This window comes from Adelges cooleyi, unplaced genomic scaffold (assembly GCF_023614345.1).
Source record: "Adelges cooleyi isolate 19-005CV unplaced genomic scaffold, UGA_ACOO_1.1 ACOO_flye_CR_arks_rails_tigmint_CR_PRNA_40, whole genome shotgun sequence".
Lineage (NCBI taxonomy): Eukaryota > Metazoa > Arthropoda > Insecta > Hemiptera > Adelgidae > Adelges > Adelges cooleyi.
In genome coordinates, this window is record NW_026096079.1 from 158239 (window position 1) to 181968 (window position 23730).

General features: G+C 27.8%; 4 protein-coding genes and 1 long non-coding RNA gene across 8 annotated transcripts; all 5 read left to right on the plus strand.

Annotated features, from left to right (window-relative positions):
* The first annotated feature begins 533 nt into the window (after nt 1-533).
* Nucleotides 534-4189, plus strand: LOC126841657 (uncharacterized). Of its 2 annotated transcripts, none has more exons than XM_050578248.1 (11): nt 534-643; nt 1113-1179; nt 1263-1292; nt 1378-1401; nt 1726-1776; nt 2241-2270; nt 2359-2385; nt 2505-2555; nt 2826-2855; nt 3091-3165; nt 3892-4189. In XM_050578248.1, the coding sequence occupies exons 1-11, from the start codon at nt 638-640 to the stop codon at nt 4068-4070; spliced, it is 570 nt and encodes a 189-aa protein (XP_050434205.1). In that variant the 5' UTR covers nt 534-637; the 3' UTR covers nt 4071-4189. The 2 variants fall into 2 exon arrangements, with proteins under 2 accessions (XP_050434205.1, XP_050434204.1); XM_050578247.1 differs by having other exon boundaries at nt 536-643; nt 3865-4189.
* A 1507-nt stretch (nt 4190-5696) lies between these two features.
* Nucleotides 5697-6797, plus strand: LOC126841659 (uncharacterized). The gene is made up of 5 exons (XR_007686217.1): nt 5697-5807; nt 6329-6395; nt 6498-6527; nt 6618-6641; nt 6747-6797. It is a non-coding gene; the product is annotated as an uncharacterized LOC126841659 (long non-coding RNA).
* Nucleotides 6798-6974: 177 nt separating this feature from the next.
* Nucleotides 6975-9251, plus strand: LOC126841658 (uncharacterized). The gene is made up of 5 exons (XM_050578249.1): nt 6975-6991; nt 7119-7169; nt 7352-7381; nt 7862-7936; nt 8994-9251. The coding sequence occupies exons 2-5, from the start codon at nt 7160-7162 to the stop codon at nt 9197-9199; spliced, it is 321 nt and encodes a 106-aa protein (XP_050434206.1). The 5' UTR covers nt 6975-6991; nt 7119-7159; the 3' UTR covers nt 9200-9251.
* A 1679-nt stretch (nt 9252-10930) lies between these two features.
* LOC126841656 (uncharacterized) lies at nt 10931-14915 on the plus strand. 3 transcript variants are annotated; one of them, XM_050578244.1, is made up of 11 exons: nt 10931-11036; nt 11113-11179; nt 11299-11328; nt 11422-11445; nt 12102-12152; nt 12605-12634; nt 12723-12749; nt 13211-13261; nt 13448-13477; nt 14066-14143; nt 14597-14915. In XM_050578244.1, the coding sequence occupies exons 1-11, from the start codon at nt 11031-11033 to the stop codon at nt 14809-14811; spliced, it is 609 nt and encodes a 202-aa protein (XP_050434201.1). In that variant the 5' UTR covers nt 10931-11030; the 3' UTR covers nt 14812-14915. The 3 variants fall into 3 exon arrangements, with proteins under 3 accessions (XP_050434201.1, XP_050434202.1, XP_050434203.1); XM_050578245.1 differs by having other exon boundaries at nt 14069-14143; XM_050578246.1 differs by lacking the exons at nt 13211-13261; nt 13448-13477.
* A 1038-nt stretch (nt 14916-15953) lies between these two features.
* Nucleotides 15954-22422, plus strand: LOC126841628 (uncharacterized). Its single transcript, XM_050578209.1, has 11 exons — nt 15954-16076; nt 17414-17440; nt 17947-17979; nt 18906-18998; nt 19147-19197; nt 19444-19512; nt 20377-20403; nt 20898-20930; nt 21842-21934; nt 22083-22133; nt 22292-22422. The coding sequence occupies exons 1-11, from the start codon at nt 16022-16024 to the stop codon at nt 22420-22422; spliced, it is 663 nt and encodes a 220-aa protein (XP_050434166.1). The 5' UTR covers nt 15954-16021.
* Nucleotides 22423-23730: the final 1308 nt, after the last annotated feature.

The window sequence follows — 23730 nt, forward strand, 5'->3', positions numbered from 1 at the left end:
GAGGATGGTAAAGTATAAAATACCGATAAAAATAATAATTGTAAAGCCAAAAATATGTTTATTTTTTGTGAGTTTAGCTATAGCCGTAGTAACAAAAGGCAATATCAACAATATAATACAATTATTTTTCAGATACACCATGTTGGCTGTTGACTAGAAATTTACTACCTACGACCAAAATTTAATTTCCCCCATTTTCTTGGGGGATTTTACTTTACAAAAAAAAAAAAAAATACCAAAGAATTCTGAGGAAACGGTTTGTGTTTTTCACATAGCTATTCGTGAAGTCTATTACACCTTAAAATAAACCCTGAAATGTCATGCACATGTATCATGTACAATAAAGCAATTAAAACCGTTGAATGCAAACGTTAATTTACACAAGTGATTGTAAAAGCAATAACTCAAATGAAAGCCAAAACTCTGCTATGTACGTATGAAGTAAGTCATGATAAAATGTATTTGCATATACCAATTGGAAAAACATACTAGTATTTTACTGTTTCGGTGGACATAAAAAGCCCAATAAAATCAATTTCAAACTGATAGTTTAAAAAGCCGATCGTCAAATTGATCATATTGTATTTTAAATTTGTATTGTTTCGATATTTTAAAAAAGTAACACAATTCGACTGCAATGATTGTAAGTACGCTTTTCATACCGCTATGTCTACCTAATTTATTATAATCAATATGTATAAATTATTATTCATAATTTTGCAAGTCAATAAATCAAGAAGCAAACCTGAAAGTTACTTCATGGGATCTACAATTTTTAATGTTCACCGTTTTTCCCTTCAAAGTCTAGCTCAATTATCGAATTAGTTTCAAATAATTGGTTTGGAATATTCTTTAGACACGGTATTATCAATATACTTAGTCGCACACCTAAAATTAGTTCTTGGTTCTTTTCCCCTTTAAGCGGTGTGAGCATACTATTTTATTTTTTGGCTGTAGTTTAAAACCATGAGGAATGAAAGTTATAAAATAATAATATATAACAATAGGTAGTATAACATAATATGGTTAAAATGGTTAAAAAGTTATCATTTAAAAACACATTTTAAATTAACTAAAAATTCAAATTCGCATTTGTTTATTATTATTTTCAGATAAAAATCAACTTTTTTTGTTTCTTAATATCATTTGCCCTTCAAGAAGTTTTGGCAGTTACCTACGGTAATTTTTTCATCTTTACGCCTACTTAGTATACCTGGTATACTCCATTACAAAACCGATATTTAACGATTTTTTTTTTACAGCGGAGTATAAGAAAGAGGTGGCCATCACCAGTGAGTAAACATTTCTTGCATACAAAATAACATAATAAGTTTTATTATTTTAACATCTACATGACATTTTAATAATTAACGACAGACAGACACATCGAGCTTGCAGGAGGTAAGATGTATTTAAAATTTATATACTGAAAGTCAGTTGTTTTATCATTTTTGTATGATAATAAATGATCAAAAAATAAATAAAATTAATGTTTTGTGTAATTTGTTCAGATTGAAATAGTTCAAAATGTTAAGTACCGCAGTGTTCTGAGCACTGTGAAAATACAGACGTTTTTATTATTTACTTAGAGCACACTTGGCTAATAATAGTTAGTGACTATTATCTGCCAAATCGTGGTGTCCTCTTATTTTTAAGTTTTATATTTCTATTACGATTGTACTTGAATGTTATCATGTATCTCTACCCATTATTTGTTTATTCTAGATAGATTGCCGGATGTAATTGGAAATATTATATTTCAAATTACAGCGATGGGTAAGTATAATTCTAAAATAATAAAAAAATAACGGCGAGTTAGTCAGTCATAAACAATACTAGAAAATGGTATAAAAATTGCAAAGAACAATGGGCTGGTTGATTTTTAGTCTCGCTTATCAAAATCAGTCAAAGCTGTAGGAATGACAATATAATATCATAATACTACATAATATAATAAATATATAGACCCCTATATTCATAATATGGACATCCCGTTCATTGGAGTATAATATAATATTGTGCACGCCACTGTTTTGGGCCACTTGTTTTTTGCAAAAAAAAAAAAAACAGTACTCACTTTCAAATAAACGCTTTTTATAATGATTTTATCACTTTCAAAATTAAAAATTCCTGCAAACCTGTCCCCCACTATGGCCGGATTTTTTTCTTTGTTGCTTAACTTGCTATTGTTTAAAAATTCACTATTATACATTTATCTACTTATGTTATTGTTATTTCAGAAAAAATTGCTCTTATGTTAGCTGCACCAGGTAACAATATTGCTTACAGTTTATGGATGTAATTCCACATAGTTGTGTCATAAGAATTAAGAATAAAATATTTTCGTTTTGGTTTTAGAAAATATAATATCTTGCTGCCTAACAAGTAATCACCTTTGTTGTGTTTATTAGTAATTATATTAGTTTATACAAGTATTGAGATTAATCATACACTTGTCTATACATTTCTATACATTAAAATATAATTGGGTTTTTATGTGTTAGAATGCAAAAATTACCAGAAAGCTATGCAAAATGAAATACTTAAAGTCACGTGTAAGTGTAAAATTTAACAAATTTCAAATTTAGTACTTAATTCCAAACAATAACGATAAAAATTCGACTAGGTACAAGTCATAACGTTATAATACGTTTTTTCGATTAAAGTTTTGTGAATTGTTTGTAATATTATTCAAATATTTGTACCATATTTTATATTGATTAATCGGTCTGAGTAATCTTAGTTATATTTAAACAGTTTTACCTTATTTAAATATCCAAACCGGGTTTTTTTTACTCTATAATTTTTTCATGTTTTTGTTACAGCTCAGCCTGTGCCCGATGCTGTAAACCTAAGTAATCACGCATTAATACGATATTAAAAACAGCCCTATAAACAATAAAGCACCGTTTTGTTAAACACTATAATATAACATGCTTAAATAACAAACTCTTCAACCGCACAAAGCACAAGAAACAACTTTTCGGGTCATAGCACAAACGTTCTAAACTTTGAAAACATTACTGCTAAAAACTAATTTGTTTTTTATTTTTAATTAATATTTGCTAATTACACAGTATTTTTTTGAAGATATTAGTTGGTCACAACTTGGAGTTGATAGAAGATCAAGAGTTAAACTAGCTCTGCAAGCCATAATCGCAAGATGTAAGTATACATTCAGAGTTTTAATGATTTCAATTTCTTACATGTTATATACACAGGGTGATCTATTTACTTAAATAGGCTAGGTTAGGTTAGAACGTTAGACATACAATTTCTTGGAAAACAGTTACAATTTTGTAGTTTTTCTACAGTTTGTATTTATATTACTCTGTAATATTTCAAGATATCAAATACGTTTATTTTATAATCAGTATTTTCCAAAGCACTATCAGTTATTGAAACATAAACGGTACACATTTAAAATACCTCTTTAAACATAGTATTAATTAAAATCAACAATATCAACAAAATCTTCTACTGAATTTTATTGAACAAGGCAAAACTTAATTTCAAATGACAATTGGTTTTTTTTCTTTAATGCTTTTGTTATAAAGTATTATTGATGTTTAATTAATTAATAATAAATAGTAGTAAAATTAATATTATACACAAACTAAGGTTTTTTTTTTTTAAATGTATTTTATACAATTTCGACGAATAAGAAGTTATGTTATGTTTGGTGTCCAGCCGTGTTTACCTATATACAAATTATCAACTAGAAGAACATAGCTGTACGATACGACCACCCTGTGTATTATATATTTTGTACACATGTGCCTAACTAAATAGGCCTTGCACGATAAACAAAATTATTGATCTAAATTTGACGAATTATTACAAAATAATTGTTTTTTTTTCAAGTTGAATTAGATGCAATTTTTCGTATAGCCGTCAAGATGTGTCGTCTCAAAGGATTGCTCTTGAGTATACAAAATCCCAATGCATATATTAAAAAAGTTATACTTGACGATGATGGTAAATGTGTCCTAACTGACATAGACGAAAATATTTACATACACAATTCTGTTTGGGACCCAAGTATGGAAAGTATACTTCACTCAAGTTAAACGTAAGAAGTGTTTACTTGCATCTCGGTTATAATAAATCAGACCAAGCAATTATAATATGGATAACTCATTGAAATTATGATCTACTATTGTTAATATATTGAAATAACCAAAGCGAATGTTAATGTATTTTACAATAAAAAGTTTTACTTACAAATATAATATACAAAATCTATATTATTGTATACCGGTTGATTCATTTAGATGATTAAGAGATTAATTTTCTTGAAAAATAATTACAGTGTGTGGTTTTTTTTTTTTTGAAAATATTTTCATTTATATTATTGTACATTATTTTATCAAACAACCGATTATTTACCTTGTTTTAGTATGTCGTCGCTTGAGATGCAACACTTCATATATAATTTTTCTCAACTTTACAAGAGGGCAAAAAAATCAGTTTCAAATACCATTAAATAACATTAAAATAATATAGAGGAACCGTTCCATCAGAATACTGATTCGAACAAGGAATAGATTAATAGTTAAGAGTTAAGGGAACAGCAAAATTATAAATTTCAAAGCAATTGTCCAAGCTCAAATTTAAGCATTGCATAGGCAAGGCCATGCAATTGAAGGCTTGGACCCAACTAGAATTTAATTAAAGTAAAACAATTGCATAAAAGAGGTTATTATTAGATAACCATTACAATATCTAATATTTGCCCTCTCGTTAAGATACTTTTAAAAACTATTCAGTACTTATTTAAATATAAATAATTTCATATATTATTTTTTGTAAATTCTATGCGCAGGTAAAAAAGTGTTGGTAACATGTAGGTTGTAGGTATATCTATACCATACCCAGCTTCTGATTGCTTGAGTAGTTAAATTTATAGTAATCATATTAATTTATGTAATGAATTATCAAAGCTAAAACTGTGCAAATCTCCCCTCATACTATTTTTTAATTATAACTACATAATTACATTATAAATCAGTTTATTAATTTTATTTAAAAAAAAAAAAGGTAATATATCAATTATTGTAAAACGTGTATACCGCAGCACCGTCTAGACTGTTAGTAAACAAAATTTTAAAAAAAAATGGTTTGAATCAGATACAGTATTTTTAAGGAGGGATAAACAAAAGAATTCAATTACCCAGAATTTATCTTGTTCTCATCACATTCATATTATAATCTCTTCACCGCCTTGTGCCATAGGACATATTCGTGTCAAAAACATATTAATAAAAACGTTAGTGTGCGCAGGCATGGACCTAAATGTAAAAATAATGTATCAGTAGACTGAAATTAGTACCTCCGCTGCAGGGTAGTACAAAGGAACTAGGATATGTCTTAATATAGAAATATAGAACTCCGGGATTTTTGGTAATTTTGTACTTCCATTATTAATCTCATATCTGATTACATAATCTAATATCTTCGCTTATCTCTAGTCCTTTATCTCTGATTTCTTATCCCAATTCTTTATTTTCTTATTACATTTCTCTAATATGAATAGACGTGACACATTAAAGCAATAACTCAAATGAAAGCTGAAACTCCACTATGTATATATGATATGAATCATTATGAAATATATTTGCATATGCCAACTGAAAAAACAACACTAATATTTTATTGTTTCGGTCGACATAAAAGCCATCGACGAGTCGCAAGGAAATCATTTTAAAATAGACAGTTTAATAAGCCAATCAAATTGATCGTATTGTCTTTTAAATTTGTGTTATTTCAATATTTTAAAAAAGTAACACGATTCGACTTCAATGATTGTAAGTACAACTTTAATACATTTTTCATGATGAGTTTGTACAAGAATTTGCGAAAAATCTTTAACCACTAGGTCGTTTTAATTAATTATAAATAATGTTATTAATACTACACAAATGTTGTACCGATTCAGAATATTTTTCAGAAATAGTATTATGAATATACTTAGACACACTAAAAGTACATTATAACGTTTTTCTCTTAAAGGGGTGGAAACATAGTATTTATTTGTTCTTTAGGTGCAGATTAAGCGCTTAAGGTCTATAAGATAGACTGAAGGTAGATCTAGAGTGAGGTTAATAAAATAGTATAAAATTTCCTCGAAAAATCTTTGTTTTATGGTTTTTCAAAAAAAAAATTACACATTTAATCTTGTAAATCACTATAAATAAAAACCAACGACCACAAAGAATCACTACTGAATTGTATAAATGCATCTCAAATGCATCATAAATGCTCATTGGCATTGCTTATTGGCGACTTACTCATTACAAATGACTTTTATGTTTATTATTATTTGCAGATGAAAATGAAATTTTTTTGTTTCATAATATCATTTACCTTTGTTAATGTTTTGGCTGATATTACTGGTAATTTTTACATTTTTACACGTGCCTAGTTTGTCTTAAACACTTGAGGAAGTAAAAGCTAAAAAAAAAAAACTAACAATTTAATGTTTTTTTTTTTTTTAGAGGAATATAAGACAGCGATTGCCGTTACAAGTGAGTAAACATTTTTTACATTCAAAACAACTCGACAAGTTTTAAAGTTTCAATGTTTTAATACTTACATATTTTAATAATTAATGACAGACAAACACATCGACCTTGCAGGAGGTAAGATACTAAGATGAATTTAAAATCGATATACTAAAGGCTAGTTTTACTGGAAACCTATTTTGTACACTCAATAGTTCTCAATCCATTATCGGTATATTCCAGATAGATTGCCAGACGTTATAAGAAATATTATTTTTGGACGTGCACCGATGGGTAATCATAAAACAAAAATCCCTAATACTGTAAATTAATAAATTGAATTTATTGTTATTTCAGAGAAAATTGCTTATATGTTAGCCGCACCGGGTAACAAATAACAATATGTCATAGTTACCTCATAATAATTATTAAGAATAAAATATTTTCGTTTTTAATTTCAGAATTAGCACATTCTCGTTCCATACCAAGTAACCACTCATGTTGTATTTAAAAGTTATAATGTTTACACAGAGACATCTATAAATTATGGGCATATGACATGAATACAAAAATATATAGGTAAACATTAAAATATATTCCATTTTTTTGTTTTAGAATGCATAAAATACCAGACTGATTTGCAAAAAGAAATAACTATGGTCACGTGTATGTACTTATACAGTTAACATTTTTCGAGAACATTTAAAATTTAGAACAATTTTTTACATTAATTAATTGGTCTAAACTCTAAGTAATATAAGTTTTATTGTGACAATTAAACCTTAATTATATAAAAAAAAAAATCTGATTGTTGTTTACTCTATAATTATTTTATACTTTTGTTACAGCTATCCCTGTGCCGGATGTTGAAAACCTAAGTAATCACACATTTATTTGATGTACAAAACAGTCCTTCAAACAATATAGCTATCCGTTTTGTATAAATCTATAATATAACAGACTTAAATTAAGACCCTTCAATCGTACAAAGTGCAAGAGCCAACTTTTCATGTCATAGCACAAACGTTCTAAACTTTGAAAACATCACTGCTAAGAACTTGAAAGTTAGTAATTGCTCAAAAGGGTATATACAGTTTTTTTTTATATACAACTTGAAAAAATTAAATAGTTTTACTTAAGTATCTATTTCGAATACTGATAAAAAAACTGGTTGAACTAACACAAACAAAAAAAGCATTCGTTGATAAATCCTGTACGATCAAACACTGGTCGAACCCATAAACTTTAGCTTCTCATCGACCATTGTTGGTTTGTACAACGTCACTATGAACAACTAATTTGTTTTTTATTTTTAGTTAATATGTGTTATTAACATAGATATTTTAAATATTTTGAAGATATTGGTTGGTCACAACTTGGAAATGATAGAAGATCAAGAGTTAAAGTAGCTATGGCAACTCTAATCGAAAATAGTAAATATCCATTTATAGTTGTAATGATTTTCCATTAGTTTATTTAGGTTTGGTGAAAAAGTAAGTCACTTATTTTCTCGGAAAATAATTTTCAACTTTGCAGTTTTTCTTTTAATAAATATTTATATTACTAAACATAGGAACATGGGTATGTTTGAAAATTTGTACTTTTGTGCACATTTGTTATTTTGGTACTTCTATTATCAACCTCTTATCTTTGGTCTAGTCTAAATGATTGAGAAATAAGCCATAATCATATTGACAAACTAATTAAATGTAAACGTTACTGTTTAAGTTTCAAAAGTCACCCCACCATCTCATTAATTTACTGTTTCTTGATGAAAAAAACATAAAATATTATTATTTGATAAAAACTAAAAAAGCAAGCTATGAAATTTTTAATACCCAAACTACAAATACATATATTATTAAAATATACGTATTTCAATAATAATTTCTAATAAATAATATTTTTCTCAATTAGATGTTAAATTTTGCTGTTTTAATACAATTTTAAATTGAGACCCTCGTCTATCGATCACAAGGTTATCTATGCCTTAGTGGTAGACTAAACAGTGATTTTTCTGATAAAAAATGAATGTAACATTTTTAAACTATTGATAAAACATTTATTATTTTTATGACTTAATAGTTAATAACGCATAGCTAATAAATCAAGAATATAGAATAAAGATTACTGGAGTATAAATGCGTATACTATATAACAAATGTAGTCACCAATAACAAATAATTTAACACAATATCCTCTATTGAGTTTTTTTGAACAAAATGACAATGTCTTTCTTTATAAATGCTTCTGCTGTATTACTGAAATTTATGGTTAATACAGTCAACGTTGTAATTCGTTCATTACAACATTTATAAAGATTCCTTGGTGTAATTAATTTTTTTCCCATAAGGTCATACAGGCCATATATTGTATTATTTTTTATGCATATATTTTAGTTGTTACTTGTTTCTTGCACAATAAATAAAAGTAGCTACCATTAAGCTTAATTTGACAAATTACTAAAAATTATGTTTTTATTTTTTTTAGTTGATAGAGAGGGATTATTTACTATGGCTAAAAAGGTATGTCGTTTCAAAGGATTGATCTTGAGTATAGATAGGCCAACTGCATATATAAAAAATGCTAAACTTGACAATGCCGGTTTTTGTGTCCTAACTTCTATAAACAACAGTTCGTGCACACTCAGTCCTTTTTGGGAACCAAGACTGGCAACAATACTTTTTTCGTGTTAAATGTGAAAAATAATTTCTCAACTTGTTGAAATTTTGAAGTGCTATTAATAATATATTAAAATAACCAAATCGAATGTTGCTGTATTTTATAATAAAAAGTATTGCTCGCGATTACCACAGATTTGTCGCTCTTTACCATAATAATATATAGAATTGATTTTATTTTATACCGGCTGATCCGTTAAACGACCCAGAGAAAAGAGGACTTAGCACCCTAAAATTATTTTTTTGTAAAAAAAAATGAACATTTAGTTTCCAAGCCCGCTAGACGCTAGAACTTTTACAATGTTCCGCCAAACCAAATAAAACCAACCAATTTAAATAATGTCACTTATTTATTACTCATAGTTTGTTGCTAATACTTTGTTATACTTTACTAATTTTTAAATTACTTAATATCATTAACCTTTAATTTTGAAAAAAACCTCAGGCATTTAAAAAAAATTACTTCTATTCAACAAGATTCTCTAAAAAAACAAATATTTTTACAAATAATTTCACTTGACACATTGACATATCTTATCTAAACTACTTGTATAAAACTTAATCTCTTCTCAGAGATTTGTTACGCTTATAAAGATTGCATGTCACAATTAAGCCAATAACCTAGACCTTTATGTCGAAGCCTATTAATTTAAATAACGAAAAAAAAAATTATTGTTTTTGTAAAGATTATTTAAAAACAATAGTTTTAGGTTTATTAAGACTATATTTAAAATTAATTAAAAAAACACACACAATCGTGTAATTTTCTCGCAGTAAGTAGTGCAATAGAAAACAAATATTATAGTTTTAAAAATAAATAAATAAAATAATGACACTTGGAGTATAGAAAAAATGTACCATAAAAAAAAAACTAACAATATTTGTTATTTGTCGCAGCTGCGTCTACTTTAACTGATGTCTGAAATAAATTTTACTAAAACTAGTTGGCATACTTAAAATGTGTTTGATGTAATAATGGAATACGATACAAATATTTAATACAACCAAAATCATATTACTAAACAATAAAACCAAATGTTATAATAACATTATAACCTGATCATATGAATTTAAAAAATAACCTCTCCTTCCCCTCCCCTCCCTATAGCTGCAATCTCTTATTCTTCACTCCATTTATAGCACTTTTTTTTTTAAAAATATCGAAATAATATATGTTTAAAACTTTATTATTCGTTAAGTTTAGTTAAGTTTGGTTGGGTTAGGTTAGGTTAGATGCCATAGTAACAATAGGCAATGTCGTATCAACGGTATTTGTTGAGTCACTACTAACAAAACAGCAACCTAGAAATTTACAGTCTGCGACTAAAATTTAATTTTCCCATTTTTTTTGGCTCTTTCTCTATAAAAAAAAAAATAAACAAAGACTTCTGAGATAATTGTTTGTGTTGTAACTCCGCATCGGTAAAATGTATATTATAAAAAACAATACCTATCGATTACTTATTTCTCAGGTTCGCATATTATTTGTAAAGTCTACTGCACCTTAAAATAAAGCCTAAAATGCCATGTGCGATAAAATAATTAAAATTTCCTAATGCAAGCATTTGTTTATACAAGCGATTGCTAAAGCAATAACTCAGAGGAAAACTAACAAATCCGCTATGTACACATGATATGAATCATGATAAAATAATATAATATTTGCATGTACCAACTGAAAAAACAACACTAGTATTTTACTGTTTCGGTCAGCATAAAAGCCATCGATAAGTCGCGAGAAAATCATTTTAAAACAGATAGTTTAATTAGCCTATCGAATTGATCATATTGTCTTTTCAATTTTTGTTATTTCAATATTTTAACTAAGTAATACTATTCGACTTCAATGGTTGTAAGTACGCTTTTTATAGTTTTTCAGGCCACAACATGTCCACGTGAAAAGCTTTTATTTGTATTATTATTTGTAGATCAAAATGAACATTTTTTGTTTTTTAATATCGTTGGCATTTGAAAGTGTTTTGGCAGTTACCTATGGTAATTTATTTTTATTTTTACACGTACCAAGCATACGAGTACTTATCTTATATACTCGAGGTGGTGAACAAATTAAAACCAAACCAATATTTCACGTTTTGTTTTTTTTTTTTTTACAGCGGATTATAAGAAAGAGTTTGCCATTACAAGTGAGTAGACACTTTTTTCGTATATATAGAAATATAAAATAACTTAAAAAGTTCCAATGTTTTAATGTGTATATGTTTTAATAATTATGACAGACAAACACATCGAGCTCGTAGGAGGTAAGATGTATTTAAAATTAATAAACTGAAAACCAATTGTTTTGTCATGTTTGTTGGACTATCAAATGATAAAAAAAAAATCAAAATTAATGTTTTTCTTTCTAAGCGCTGTGTAAATACAGACGTTTTTATAATTTACTTACAGCACACTCGGCTTTTAATAGGTAGTGACTACTTAAGATAACATACAAGTAGCATCAATTTAAAATGTCGCCTCTAAATGACTGTGTACTCTTATTCTTAAATTTTATATACAGGGTGATCCACTTATCGTGAACCAGTCATTTCCCAACCGCACTTCTCCTCCCATCCTAACTTTAAAACACTTATAACTTTAAAAACAGTTATCCGAAACTGGATTATCGACCAGTCAAAATTTTAAGTACATTATTCTCAATTTGAAAAGTTAATAATATATAAACGTTAACATTTAAGTTTCGAAAGTCGCTATCAAAAAAATAAAGTTGGGAGGGGGTAAAAACAAAAAAAATTGTGAAAAATTGAGATCACATTGTATAAAAAAAAAAAGAAAAATTTATTTTTTTATTAAACCCCATGAGATATTGAGTGGTTCACGATAGGTGGATCACCCTGTATCTGTTACGATTGTACTTTTATCTTATTTTGTACATCGACCCTTTATTTCTTTATTCTAGATAGATTGCCGGACGTGATTAGATGTATGATTTTTGGACATTTTCAGATGGGTAATAATTATTGTATAATAATACAAATAGAATTGATTAGTTAGTTAGTCGAAATGAATACTAGAAAGTGGTATAAAAATTGCATCGACCATTTATTTGTATACTAAATGGTCAGTGTGATAAATACATCTTAATATAGATTTACTTTAAATTTTAATGGGATATTTCTTAAGTATAAAACTTCTTAAAACAGGTAGTGATTTAAGGGTGATTTAATTACAACTATTAATATGGCGGTTGGTAGGCAAGGTATCATAGATTTTAAAATAATAAAATATATAAAATGGGTAACGCACCGTATTGGTACGACAAATTAATATTTTGAGCAATGTACAAACTCCAAAAGAAGTTTACTCCATCCGTAATACCACGCACAGTATTTTTTTAAAATTATTCTGTTACAATTTATAAAAGAATGAAAAATAAATAAAAATAAATTTATGTTATTTCAGAGAAAATTGCTTATATGGTAGCTGCGCCAAGTAACAATATTCCTTACAATTTATGGATTTAATTCCACATATTTGTCTCGTAATACTTAAGTATAAAATATTTTTGGTTTGATTTTAGCATCTGTAAATTATCGTACCATACCAAGTAAGTCATATACTTATATATATATATATATATATATATATATATATATATATATACATTATATATAGGTACATAGTCTCCAACAATGATTGTACAAATTAATTAACTTTTGTTCTTGTGAATATTTTCAAGATTTTTTTTTAATTGATTTATACTCATTTGCGCTTTAAACACCACGATTTGTATCGCTTGCATCTGTTTTACTTTTTTCACTAGAATAAATGATATTTTGTTTGTCGAATCTTCGTGGGACACCCTGTATATACCCTGAGATTAATCATACACATGTCTACTAATTTCTATCATACAATTTGTAGATATACCACTTTTATTGTAATTAATAGTTACAATAGTTTACACAGAGTCCTATATTATACATTATGTGCATATTATGACATTAATCATAAAAAATATAGAAAAACATTAAAAAGTATTTGTTTTTTTTTTTATATACATGTTAGAATTGATAAGATACGAGACTGATTTACGAATAGAAATAATGTACGTCACATGTAAGTTTAAAATATAACGTTTTTCGCGAACAATTTTCAAAATTCATACTTATTTAGTTTTAAGCAATATTTTACAATGATTAATTGGTCTAAGTAATATAAGTTTTATTGTGACAGTTAAACGTTAATTATACATAAAAATCTGTTTTTTCTTTACTCTATAATCGCTTTATACATTTGTTACAGCTATCCCTGTGCCGGTTGTTGAAAACCCAAGTAAAAACACATTTATTTGACGTACAAAACAGTCCTTTAAACAATACAGCACCGTTTTGTATAAATCTATAATATAACAGGCTTAAATTAAGACTCTCCAATCGTACAAAGTACAAGAGCCAACTTTTCATGGCACAGCACAAACGTTCTGAACTTTGAATACATCACTGCTAAGAACTTAAATGTAGTAATTATTCAAATGGGTGAATACAGTTTTTTTCATATACAACTTTAAAAGTCGAATAGTTTTACTTAAGTATCTATTTCGAATACTGATAAAAAAAACAGGTTTAACTTACAAAAAAGCATTCGTTGACAAATCCTGTACGATCAAACACTGGTCAAGCCCTGAAACATTAGCTTCTCATTTGTCCAATGTTAATTTCAAAATTTGAATGTGTAATAAGTATAAGTTATTTGAGTTTCGAGTACCCGAAGATTACTTTCTTAGGCTATCAATACTTTTGGCAGATAGTGCACCAAATTGCGACTCTTAGAAATTGAATTTATAATCATATATGAGCAACTAATTTGTTTTTGTATTTTTAGTAATTATACGCTATTACCAATGTAATTTTCGATTTTTAGCAGATATTGGTTGGATAGACCTTGGAAAAGATCGAATCTCGAGAATTAATGTAGCCCTGCAAGCTATAATCGCCACTAGTAAATATCCATATAATAATATGTAGTGTTGTAAAGGTTTTACTTTTTTGCGTGTATACAGGGTGATTCATTTGTTCAGTATGGTTAGGTTAGAACGTTAGACACTCATTTACTGGAAAATCAATCACAATTTTGTTGTTTTTCTATCAGTATTTTTTAGAGCACTGTCAAGTTTTAAAACTTAAACGGTTAGGCATTTCTAAAGCATCATTGATGTAATTAATAAGAAATAGTAGTCAAATTAACTATAAAACAAACTACATTTTACTTTAAATGTATTTTATATCATTTCGACTAAAAGTAACATGGCTGTACAATACGAACACCTTGTATATTGTTATATTTTTTCTACAAAATGTGTTTTGCACGGGTTTTAGTTATGTCTTGCACTATAAATAAAAGTTGTAACCATTCGACAATTTACCAAATGAAATGTTTTCATTTTGTTTTAAGTTGAAACAGGTGCACATTTTGCTTTGCCGATCATGATATGTCGTTTGAAAGGAATGCTCTTGAGTATAAATCAGCCCAGTGCACGAATTATAAAAAATGTCAAGTTGGACGATGCTTATAATTGTGTCCTAACTGCTGTAAACAACGATACGTATATTCTCACTGCTGTTTGGGAGCCAAGCATGGCAAGCATACTTCATTCGAGTGAAATGTAAAAAAGCGTTCACTTGCCACTCGGTTATGACGAAACACATCAAGCATTTAAAATATGGACAACTCATTGAAATTACCAACTGCTATTGTTAATATATTGAAATAACCAAAGCGAATGTAATGTATTTTATAATAAACAGTCTTGCTTACGATTATTATACTACAAAACGTCGATTATTATTATTACCTTTCTGCCCTCCCCTGGGGAGCATATCACCCCTCCCTAAATCCTCTTACCGAAGGGGAATAAATTGCAATGGCATTAAAACACCATTGTACGGATAAAAACCAAAAATGTTTCACATAAGTGGTTTTTTTCATGATTTTAGAAAATAGTTAATAAGTCAGGTGGGCCATGAAAATTTACATCCCATGTAGGTATTTCTCAACGTTAGGTGCACATTATTGTAACGCAAGCTCAGTATAGGCAAACATTGGATTTATGTAAACATTTTTTTTTTTTTTTAATATGTGAACATTGAGCTTGGTTTGACTTTTGAAAATCGCCCGCGGATGTGCAAAATTATTCAAAAACCTTACTTTCTAACAATTAAAATAATCTTTACATTGTCTTATAAACCCGTGGGATCCTTGGTGGACTTATTGATCTAAAACGAGACAACTAATTTTTTGAAAATTATCCACCGACTATAAAATTGTGCCGTCGCTTTAAATATTTTGAAATTGAGAGGAACACAAACAATGGGCGTTTTTACAATTGATAAAACTTTTATAGAATTGGACACTCGAACCAAATGTTTTCATCGTGGTTCAAAGATGGAATGAGTGAAACAGTTAGGATTTTAGCACCGATGCAGAGCAAAAATGTCTACAGTTTATATTCAAAACGGTTACATGTAGTAAAATAAGAATAAGAAACTAGGTCTTGGTAAAATTGTATTTAGGAGTACAACGACAAAAACAATCGCCCATTCGGTGTAGTACCCAAGAACCGAGAAAAACACTTGTTAAAACAATTTACATTGCGAAAATATTATACTGCTATTCGCCTACGTATGAACCATGTCAATTTTTTTTTACAGGGCCTTGTAGATATGTTTAAAAAAAACAGACACTGTCAAACATACACCGTCACGGCACGTATGAATACATTTTATTTTTCAGCCGTGCGTTTTTCTCAGTTTTTATCGAACGACTTAACAGTGTTTTTACACAACTATTAGATTAACAACCGTTTGTAATAATTACAAGATGCAAAAAATCACAAATGTTTTTATAATTGCCATTATCCTGGGAATATCGTTGGGTAAGTAATTATTTGTGTTTGTACTTTTACAACACTTCATTCTCGGTTAAGACTTAAACGTATCCAACAAAATGCCATATCGATGGAATTTTATTATTTCAATGCATCCATATACATCATTCCATCGCCAACACTAAATGTATTATGCGAGTATGAATTTATATTGTTAATTTTAGAAACTTTTATTATTTCCTGTCATTTTGCATATACAATTTTTGGTGACTTGTTTTACCCCGTTGTATGTATAATGGCAGTCGATTGCAATTTAAAAAAAAAAAGGGTTTTTGGTTTTGAAATCTAAAACTTTCAATTCAATAAATAACAGCATTTTTAGGCCTTTAGTCCAAAGATATTTCCATTTCTGCCATTTCCCCTCCTTGCCCTTTATTAGGTGACTACTTGAAATGTATTTTTCATATTAATGTATTTTTTAACGATACAACTTTGATACGCAGCTGAATAGTATTTGTATTACAGTGTAGTGTTTTTGTTTATTGATTTTTAACGTGTCTAATGCCTCAAACTCATATATCCTATGCAAACAGTTCCAAAAAATCGAAAAGAAAAAAAATTGTAAACAAATTTTTGGATTTGGGCGATGCTATATTCTTTAAATTTATTGTAAAAACACCTTAAGTTCACGACCGTATTACTTAATAAATATAAAATAATTATAACATCGAAATAGAATTTTCACTGAACAGTTATTTTTTTCATATCATCCCTAAACAATTTTTTTTTCTAATTTTTAAGTAGCTTAAAATTGTAAAAAAAATTCAAAATTGTGTACATTTCATTCGTTTTTATGCTGACTCAAGTTTCAAATAAAAAAAATATGTATATATTTTATCCTAACACGACTAACTACACTCTTTTGATCATATTTTTTTTTTATGATGTAAAAGTAACTTTAAAGTTTGGCGTTTTACTAAAAGTTGCATTATTTATAAGCTTATAACGTTTTAGGGCGGGTATAAAATTTTGAAATTTGTTCAGCACTTACTAATATGTATGTAAAACATCTGGTAAAAGTTTGGTAATGCAAACATATTTTCACTACAAGTTGTATGAACTGAATTTTTCGAATTTCGTATTTTAGAACTACACATAACATATTTTTATTCAAGTTCTTACAACTCCTAGTAAAATTAAGTTTCAAAACTTTTACCAGTAAGTAATGTATAAATTCTATAGTTTTCAGTTCAATTTAGAAAGACTTAAAATTATTCAACAAATTGCCATTATGATGACATATTATTATTTCAATGCACTCATACATCATTCCATCGCCAACACTAAATGTATAAAATATATTGTTAATTTTTTTTTTTATTTAGTCGCACAAAGCCAGCCACCTCCAAATGGTAAGCTACAATTAACGGCACGTTATACGTTTTGCATAGTGTTTTTATACAAACTTTTTGTCCCGATGGCGGTAAAGACTGGAAAACCGTTAAATTTTGCATTTTGAAAGCTTTTTCGGATTGATTAACTTGAAATTTGATATACACTTAGTATATTGCAATTTCTTACCGACAGTCCTGGGCAATTTTTTTTTAAAATATAAACAATATCAAATTGCAATACAGAACTGATCTCGAAATTAATGGAAAAAATTATGATTTTTAGAAACTTTTATTATCTCCCATCATTTTGCATGTAATATTTTTGGTGACTGGTTTTACCCCGCTGTACGTGTAATGGCAGTCGCTTGCAATTTTTTAAAAAAAGGATTCATAGCTTTAAAAATCTGAAACTTTCAGTTGAATTTTTAACAACATATTTAGTTCCAAAGATATTTTCAATTTCCGCTATTTCCCCACACTGCCCTTTACTATGTGTCTCAATTGTACAATTTGTTGAATTATAGATGGCGAGAGTTCAAAACTTTCAATCGCAAAAGGCAAGTATAAGTTTTAATTACCTACTGTACATGGGTTATTCTATGCCAAATCATCTGATGTGTGTGCATGTGGATTTCCTAAATACCTCAAACTCATATTATATCCTATTCAAATAGTTCCGTAAAATCGAAAAAAGGAAAAAAAAACATTTTTTTGGATTTGGGCGATACTAAATTCTTTAAATTTGTTGTAAAAACACCTAAGTTCACGACCGAGCTACTTAATAAATAATTATAATATCGAAATAGAATTTTCACTGAACAATTGTAATTTAAGTGTTCTTTTTTATAATATATCTAAACAAATTTTTTCTAATTTCTAAGTAGCTAAAACTTGGGAAAAAATTCAAAATTTTATACATTCATTAATTTTTATGCTGACTCAAGTTCAAAATTTAAAAAAAAATCTACATTCTGACACGACTTACACATGTTACAACTACACATGTTTGATTCATACATTTTTTTTTTTTGTATAAAGTAACTTTAAAGTTTGGCGTTTTACTAAAAATTGCAATATAAGTACATATAGGTATGTGATGTACAAATTCCAGAGTTTCTGGTTCAAGCCCTAAGAAGTTATTGGCTCTTTTGTACAGCACTTTCATTAAAATGCCAAACTTTGAAGTTACTTATAAATAATAAACAAAACAAAATTATGAATCAAAGGAGTAAAGTTTGGTGTGCTAAAATAAAATACTTTTTTTTTTTAAATCTTTGACCTTGATACTTATTTTTACTACGAGATGCACGAATTGTATTTTTCCATATTTCTTTGTACAATGTTATATTGTAACCTCGTCAATGTACCTCTGCCAAAAAAAAATACCAATCAATTTTTCAATTATTGTAAAACAACACAATTTTATATTTGATCATCATTTTTAATAAAATTTAATAGTAATATTTCTCGTTTAAACGATTAGGTATTGCAGTAACCGCATATAAAGAACTACTGGATGCCATGGAGAAAGTATACAATTTTCTTTCAGACAAAATCCATGGTTCTGATTATTCAGGTACTTATTTAATGATATTAATAAATAGAAAAATAATGATAAATAACGTGTAGGGGTACAAATGATAAAAAAAATATAACAATAGGTAACTTGCACTTACTGAGTGGGCTTTTTAAACGTCTTAACAATATTTTAATACGTTTTTTAGGCGTCGATCGCAGAGTCCTTCAAGATGGAATAGGAGATGATGCACCTACACGTACGTAGTTAACAGCAAATAATAATTAACAAGAAATAGGCAAATAAAATAAACACATAATTATATATAAAATTACAAAGGGAAGCTCGAAAAATGTCCACAAGAGTAACTTACCAGAAAAAAAAAATACCTAGAATACATTTTTACAGTTATTGCGGCACATGATTTAAATTTGACTGTGATTTTTAATATTGAACAATTCAATAGTACCTATGTGTTTCGCGTTTAAACGATTTGTGTTTGCAGCATGGGAAAATTTGTTAGATTCAATAAAGAAAATGCGCGTTTGTATTGAAGATAAACTCGTTTATACAGGTACTTATTTGATGATATAAATAAACAGCAATATAAAGCAATAGTAAACTCATATATCCTATGCAAATAGTTCCAAAAAATCGAAAAAACAATTGTAAAACATTTTTTTGGATTTGGACGATTCTTTAAATTTATTGTAAAAACAACAAAGTTCACCACCGAGTTACTTAATAAATAATTATAATTTCGAATTTTCACTGAACAATTATAATTTAAGTGTTTTTTTTTCATAGCATCCCTAAACAATTTTTTTTCTAATTTTTAAGTACCTTAAAATTGTAAAAAAATTCAAAATTTTATACATTTCATTCGTTTTTATGCTGACTCAAGTTTAAAATTAAAAAAAAAAAAATTTTAGTCCAACGCGTCTAACTACACTCTTTTGATCATATTTGTTTTTATGATGTAAAAATAACTTTAAAGTTTGGCGTTTTACTAGAAGTTGCAATATTTATAAGCTTATAACGTTTTAGGGAGGATATACAATTTTGAAATTTGTACAGCACTTACTTATATGTATGTAAAACATCTGGTAAAAGTCTGGTAATGGAAACTTATTTTCACTACAAGTTGTATGAACTTGAATTTTTCAAATTTCGTATTTTAGAACTACACATAACAAATTTTTATTCAAGTTCTTACAACTTCTAGTGAAAACAAGTTACAAAACTTTTACCAGGTGTTCAATATACATTTTAGTAAGTGATGTACAAGTTTCATGTTTTTAGTACAGTTTAGAAAGACTTAAACTTATCCAACAAATTGCCATATTGATGACATTTTATTATTTCAATGCAACCATACATCATTCCATCGCCCACACTAAATGTATGAATTATATTATTAATTTTTTTTAATATTTAGTCGCACAAAGCCAGCCACCTACTAATGGTAAGTTAACTGCACGTTAAACGTTTTGCTCAGTGTTTTTTACCAACTTTTGTCCCGATGCCGGTAAAGACTGGAAAACAGTTAAATTTTGCATTTTGAAAGCTATTTCGGATTGATTAACTTGAAATTTGATATACACTTTGTATATTGCAATTTTTTTCCGGCAGAACTTGTTAATTTTTTATTTAAATATAAATAATATCAAGCGCAATAAAGAACTGATCTCGAAATTAATGGAAAAAATTATGATTTTTAGAAACTTTTATTATCTCCTATCATTTTGCATGTAATATTTTTGGTGACTGGTTATACCCCGCTGTACGTGTAATGGCAGTCGCTTGCAATATTTTAAAAAAGGGTTCATAGCTTTAAAAATCTGAAACTTCAATTCAATAAATAACAACATTTTTAGTTCCAAAGCTATTTCGATTTCCGCTATTTCCCCACACTGCTTTTTACTAAGTGTCTCAATTGTACAATTTGTTGAATTATAGATGGCGAGAGTTCAAAACTTTCAATCGCAAAAGGCAAGTATAAGTTTTAATTACCTACTGTACATGGGTTATTCTATGCCAAATCATCTGATGTGTGTGCATGTGGATTTCCTAAATACCTCAAACTCATATTATATCCTATTCAAATAGTTCCGTAAAATCGAAAAAAGGAAAAAAAAACATTTTTTTGGATTTGGGCGATACTAAATTCTTTAAATTTGTTGTAAAAACACCTAAGTTCACGACCGAGCTACTTAATAAATAATTATAATATCGAAATAGAATTTTCACTGAACAATTGTAATTTAAGTGTTCTTTTTTATAATATATCTAAACAAATTTTTTCTAATTTCTAAGTAGCTAAAACTTGGGAAAAAATTCAAAATTTTATACATTCATTAATTTGTATGCTGACTCAAGTTCAAAATTAAAAAAAAATGTTTATTCTGACACGATTAACTACACATGTTTGATTCATACATTTTTTTTTGTATAAAGTAACTTTAAAGTTTGGCGTTTTACTAAAAATTGCAATATAAGTACATATAGGTAAGTGATGAACAAATTCCAGAGTTTTTGGTTCAAGCCATAAGAAGTTATTGCCTCTTTTGTACAGCACTTTTCATTAAAATGCCAAACTTTGAAGTTACTTATAAATAATAAACCAAAAAAAAATTATGAGTCAAAGGAGTAAAGTTTGGTGTGCTAAAATAAAATATATTTTTTTTTTAAACTTTGATCTTGATACTTATTTTTACTACGAGCTGCACGAATTGTATTTTTCCATATTTCTTTGTATAATGTTATATTGTAACCTCGTCAATGTACCTCTGCCAAAAAAAAATACCAATCAATTTTACAATTATTGTAAAACAACACAATTTCATATTTGATCATCATTTTTAATAAAATTTAATAGTAATATTTCTCGTTTAAACGACTAGATATTGCAGTAACAGCATATAAAGATCTACTGGATGCATTGAAGGATGCATACAATTTTCTTTCAGACAAAATCCATGGTCCTGTTTATTCAGGTACTTATTTAATGATATCGATAAATAGAAAACTAATGATAAATAACGTGTAGGGATACCAATGATAAAAAATATATAACAATAGGTAACGTGCACTTACAAAGTGCACTATTTAAACGTCTTAACAATGTTTTAATTCGTTTTTTAGACCTTGTAGACGGAGTCCTTCAAGGTGGAAAAGAAGATGTTCCACCTACACGTACGTAGTTAACAGTAAATAATAATTAACAAAATATTGGCAAATAAACTCTTTTTGCACAAATTAAATAAACACATAAAATTTGACTGTCATTTTTAATATTAAGCAATTCAATTTAGTACCTATTTGTTTTGCGTTTAAACGATTTGTTTTTGCAGCATGGGAAGATTTGTTAGATTCAATAAAGAAAATGCGCGATTATATTGAAGACAAACTACAGTACTTAGATGATATAAATAAAGCAATATATAGCAATAGTAAACTATATAAACGAACAAAAACGTCATAATCTCTTTAAAAATTATACGCCTAATTATAGGAAAATATCATTGATAATTTATTACTCAACAGTAAAAACATTACAACCCACGAGGTCTAATGTTGACTAAGACGTTTCACGAACAGATCGGTTTGCAATACACTCACTAATTTATATATTTATGTTTTAGTGGAAGCAGAAGATACTCACGGAGATTAAATAAGGTAAGGTTTTTTTTTAGGAGTTTTATATTTGTTATTATTTATTTATTTTTATTTGTATAACATGTCGCTAGTTAATATTAACTGTACACTTACAATGCTTGCATAGCATGTTATACTGTATCATAATAATAATAATTGGTTTTATTTTAGGCATTCAAATATGGGTTGCTTACCTGATCCGACCTGCACACAAATATAATTCCATTATTCAAAACAACTTTAATTGACTTTTTAATAAAACTATGTATATTTTGTGTGTTATGTCTAATTTGTAACGAGCAATAAATGTGCAAAATGATGCGTTTAAATTGTATAAAAGCTTTTTCAATTTTCAGCCAATATTACAATAGTGTCTTTAAGAAGAATATGGTAAATTATTATAGAATTCTATAAGAGTCTTTTTTCGATGAATTTGCGGACATTTATTAGGCGTATTTATTTGCATTTATTAATAAATTGATACAACAATTTGAAATTAAAAAAAAATCTACAAAAAAGATTATTTTTTATTGAAATAATTTAATAAAACAAGCCTAATGGTGTACCATTTGGTGTTAAATCCTAATACATGGAGATTTATTATTGTTCTAGTCAAAACAATTTGCGGACACCCGTAGCCACTCCTCACCCTTCCGTCTGACTATGCTCTGGCAAAGCAAAGGATGTGTAATGGTGTATATAGTAGCTCAAAAGGGATGAACGGGGTTGCCTAGTAATACCAAAGAGTTACAGCTGTAGTGTCGAATGTGTAATGTGTGTATAATGTTGATAATTTGAAAACTTTAATAATTTAAAAAGGTTCTTTTTTCGGTTATACATTAGTACCTACTTAAATTAGAATTGCCTCACCGGTGCAACAAATAGTTAACTAAACAAAATACAATTTTACTGTAATAAAACTCACACACAACAAATTAACTTAATTTCTAGCCAGGGGTGTAGCGAGGTCATTGTTTTAGGGGGCTCATTTCAAATATTATGTAAGCATGTTCACTTTGAAAATATACATTTTGTATTTATTTATTTTATTTCCTGTATCAAATAATACTTCACTTGAATATATTATTATTTTAATAATTCAACTAGTTTGATAGATATTTCAATATATGTATAA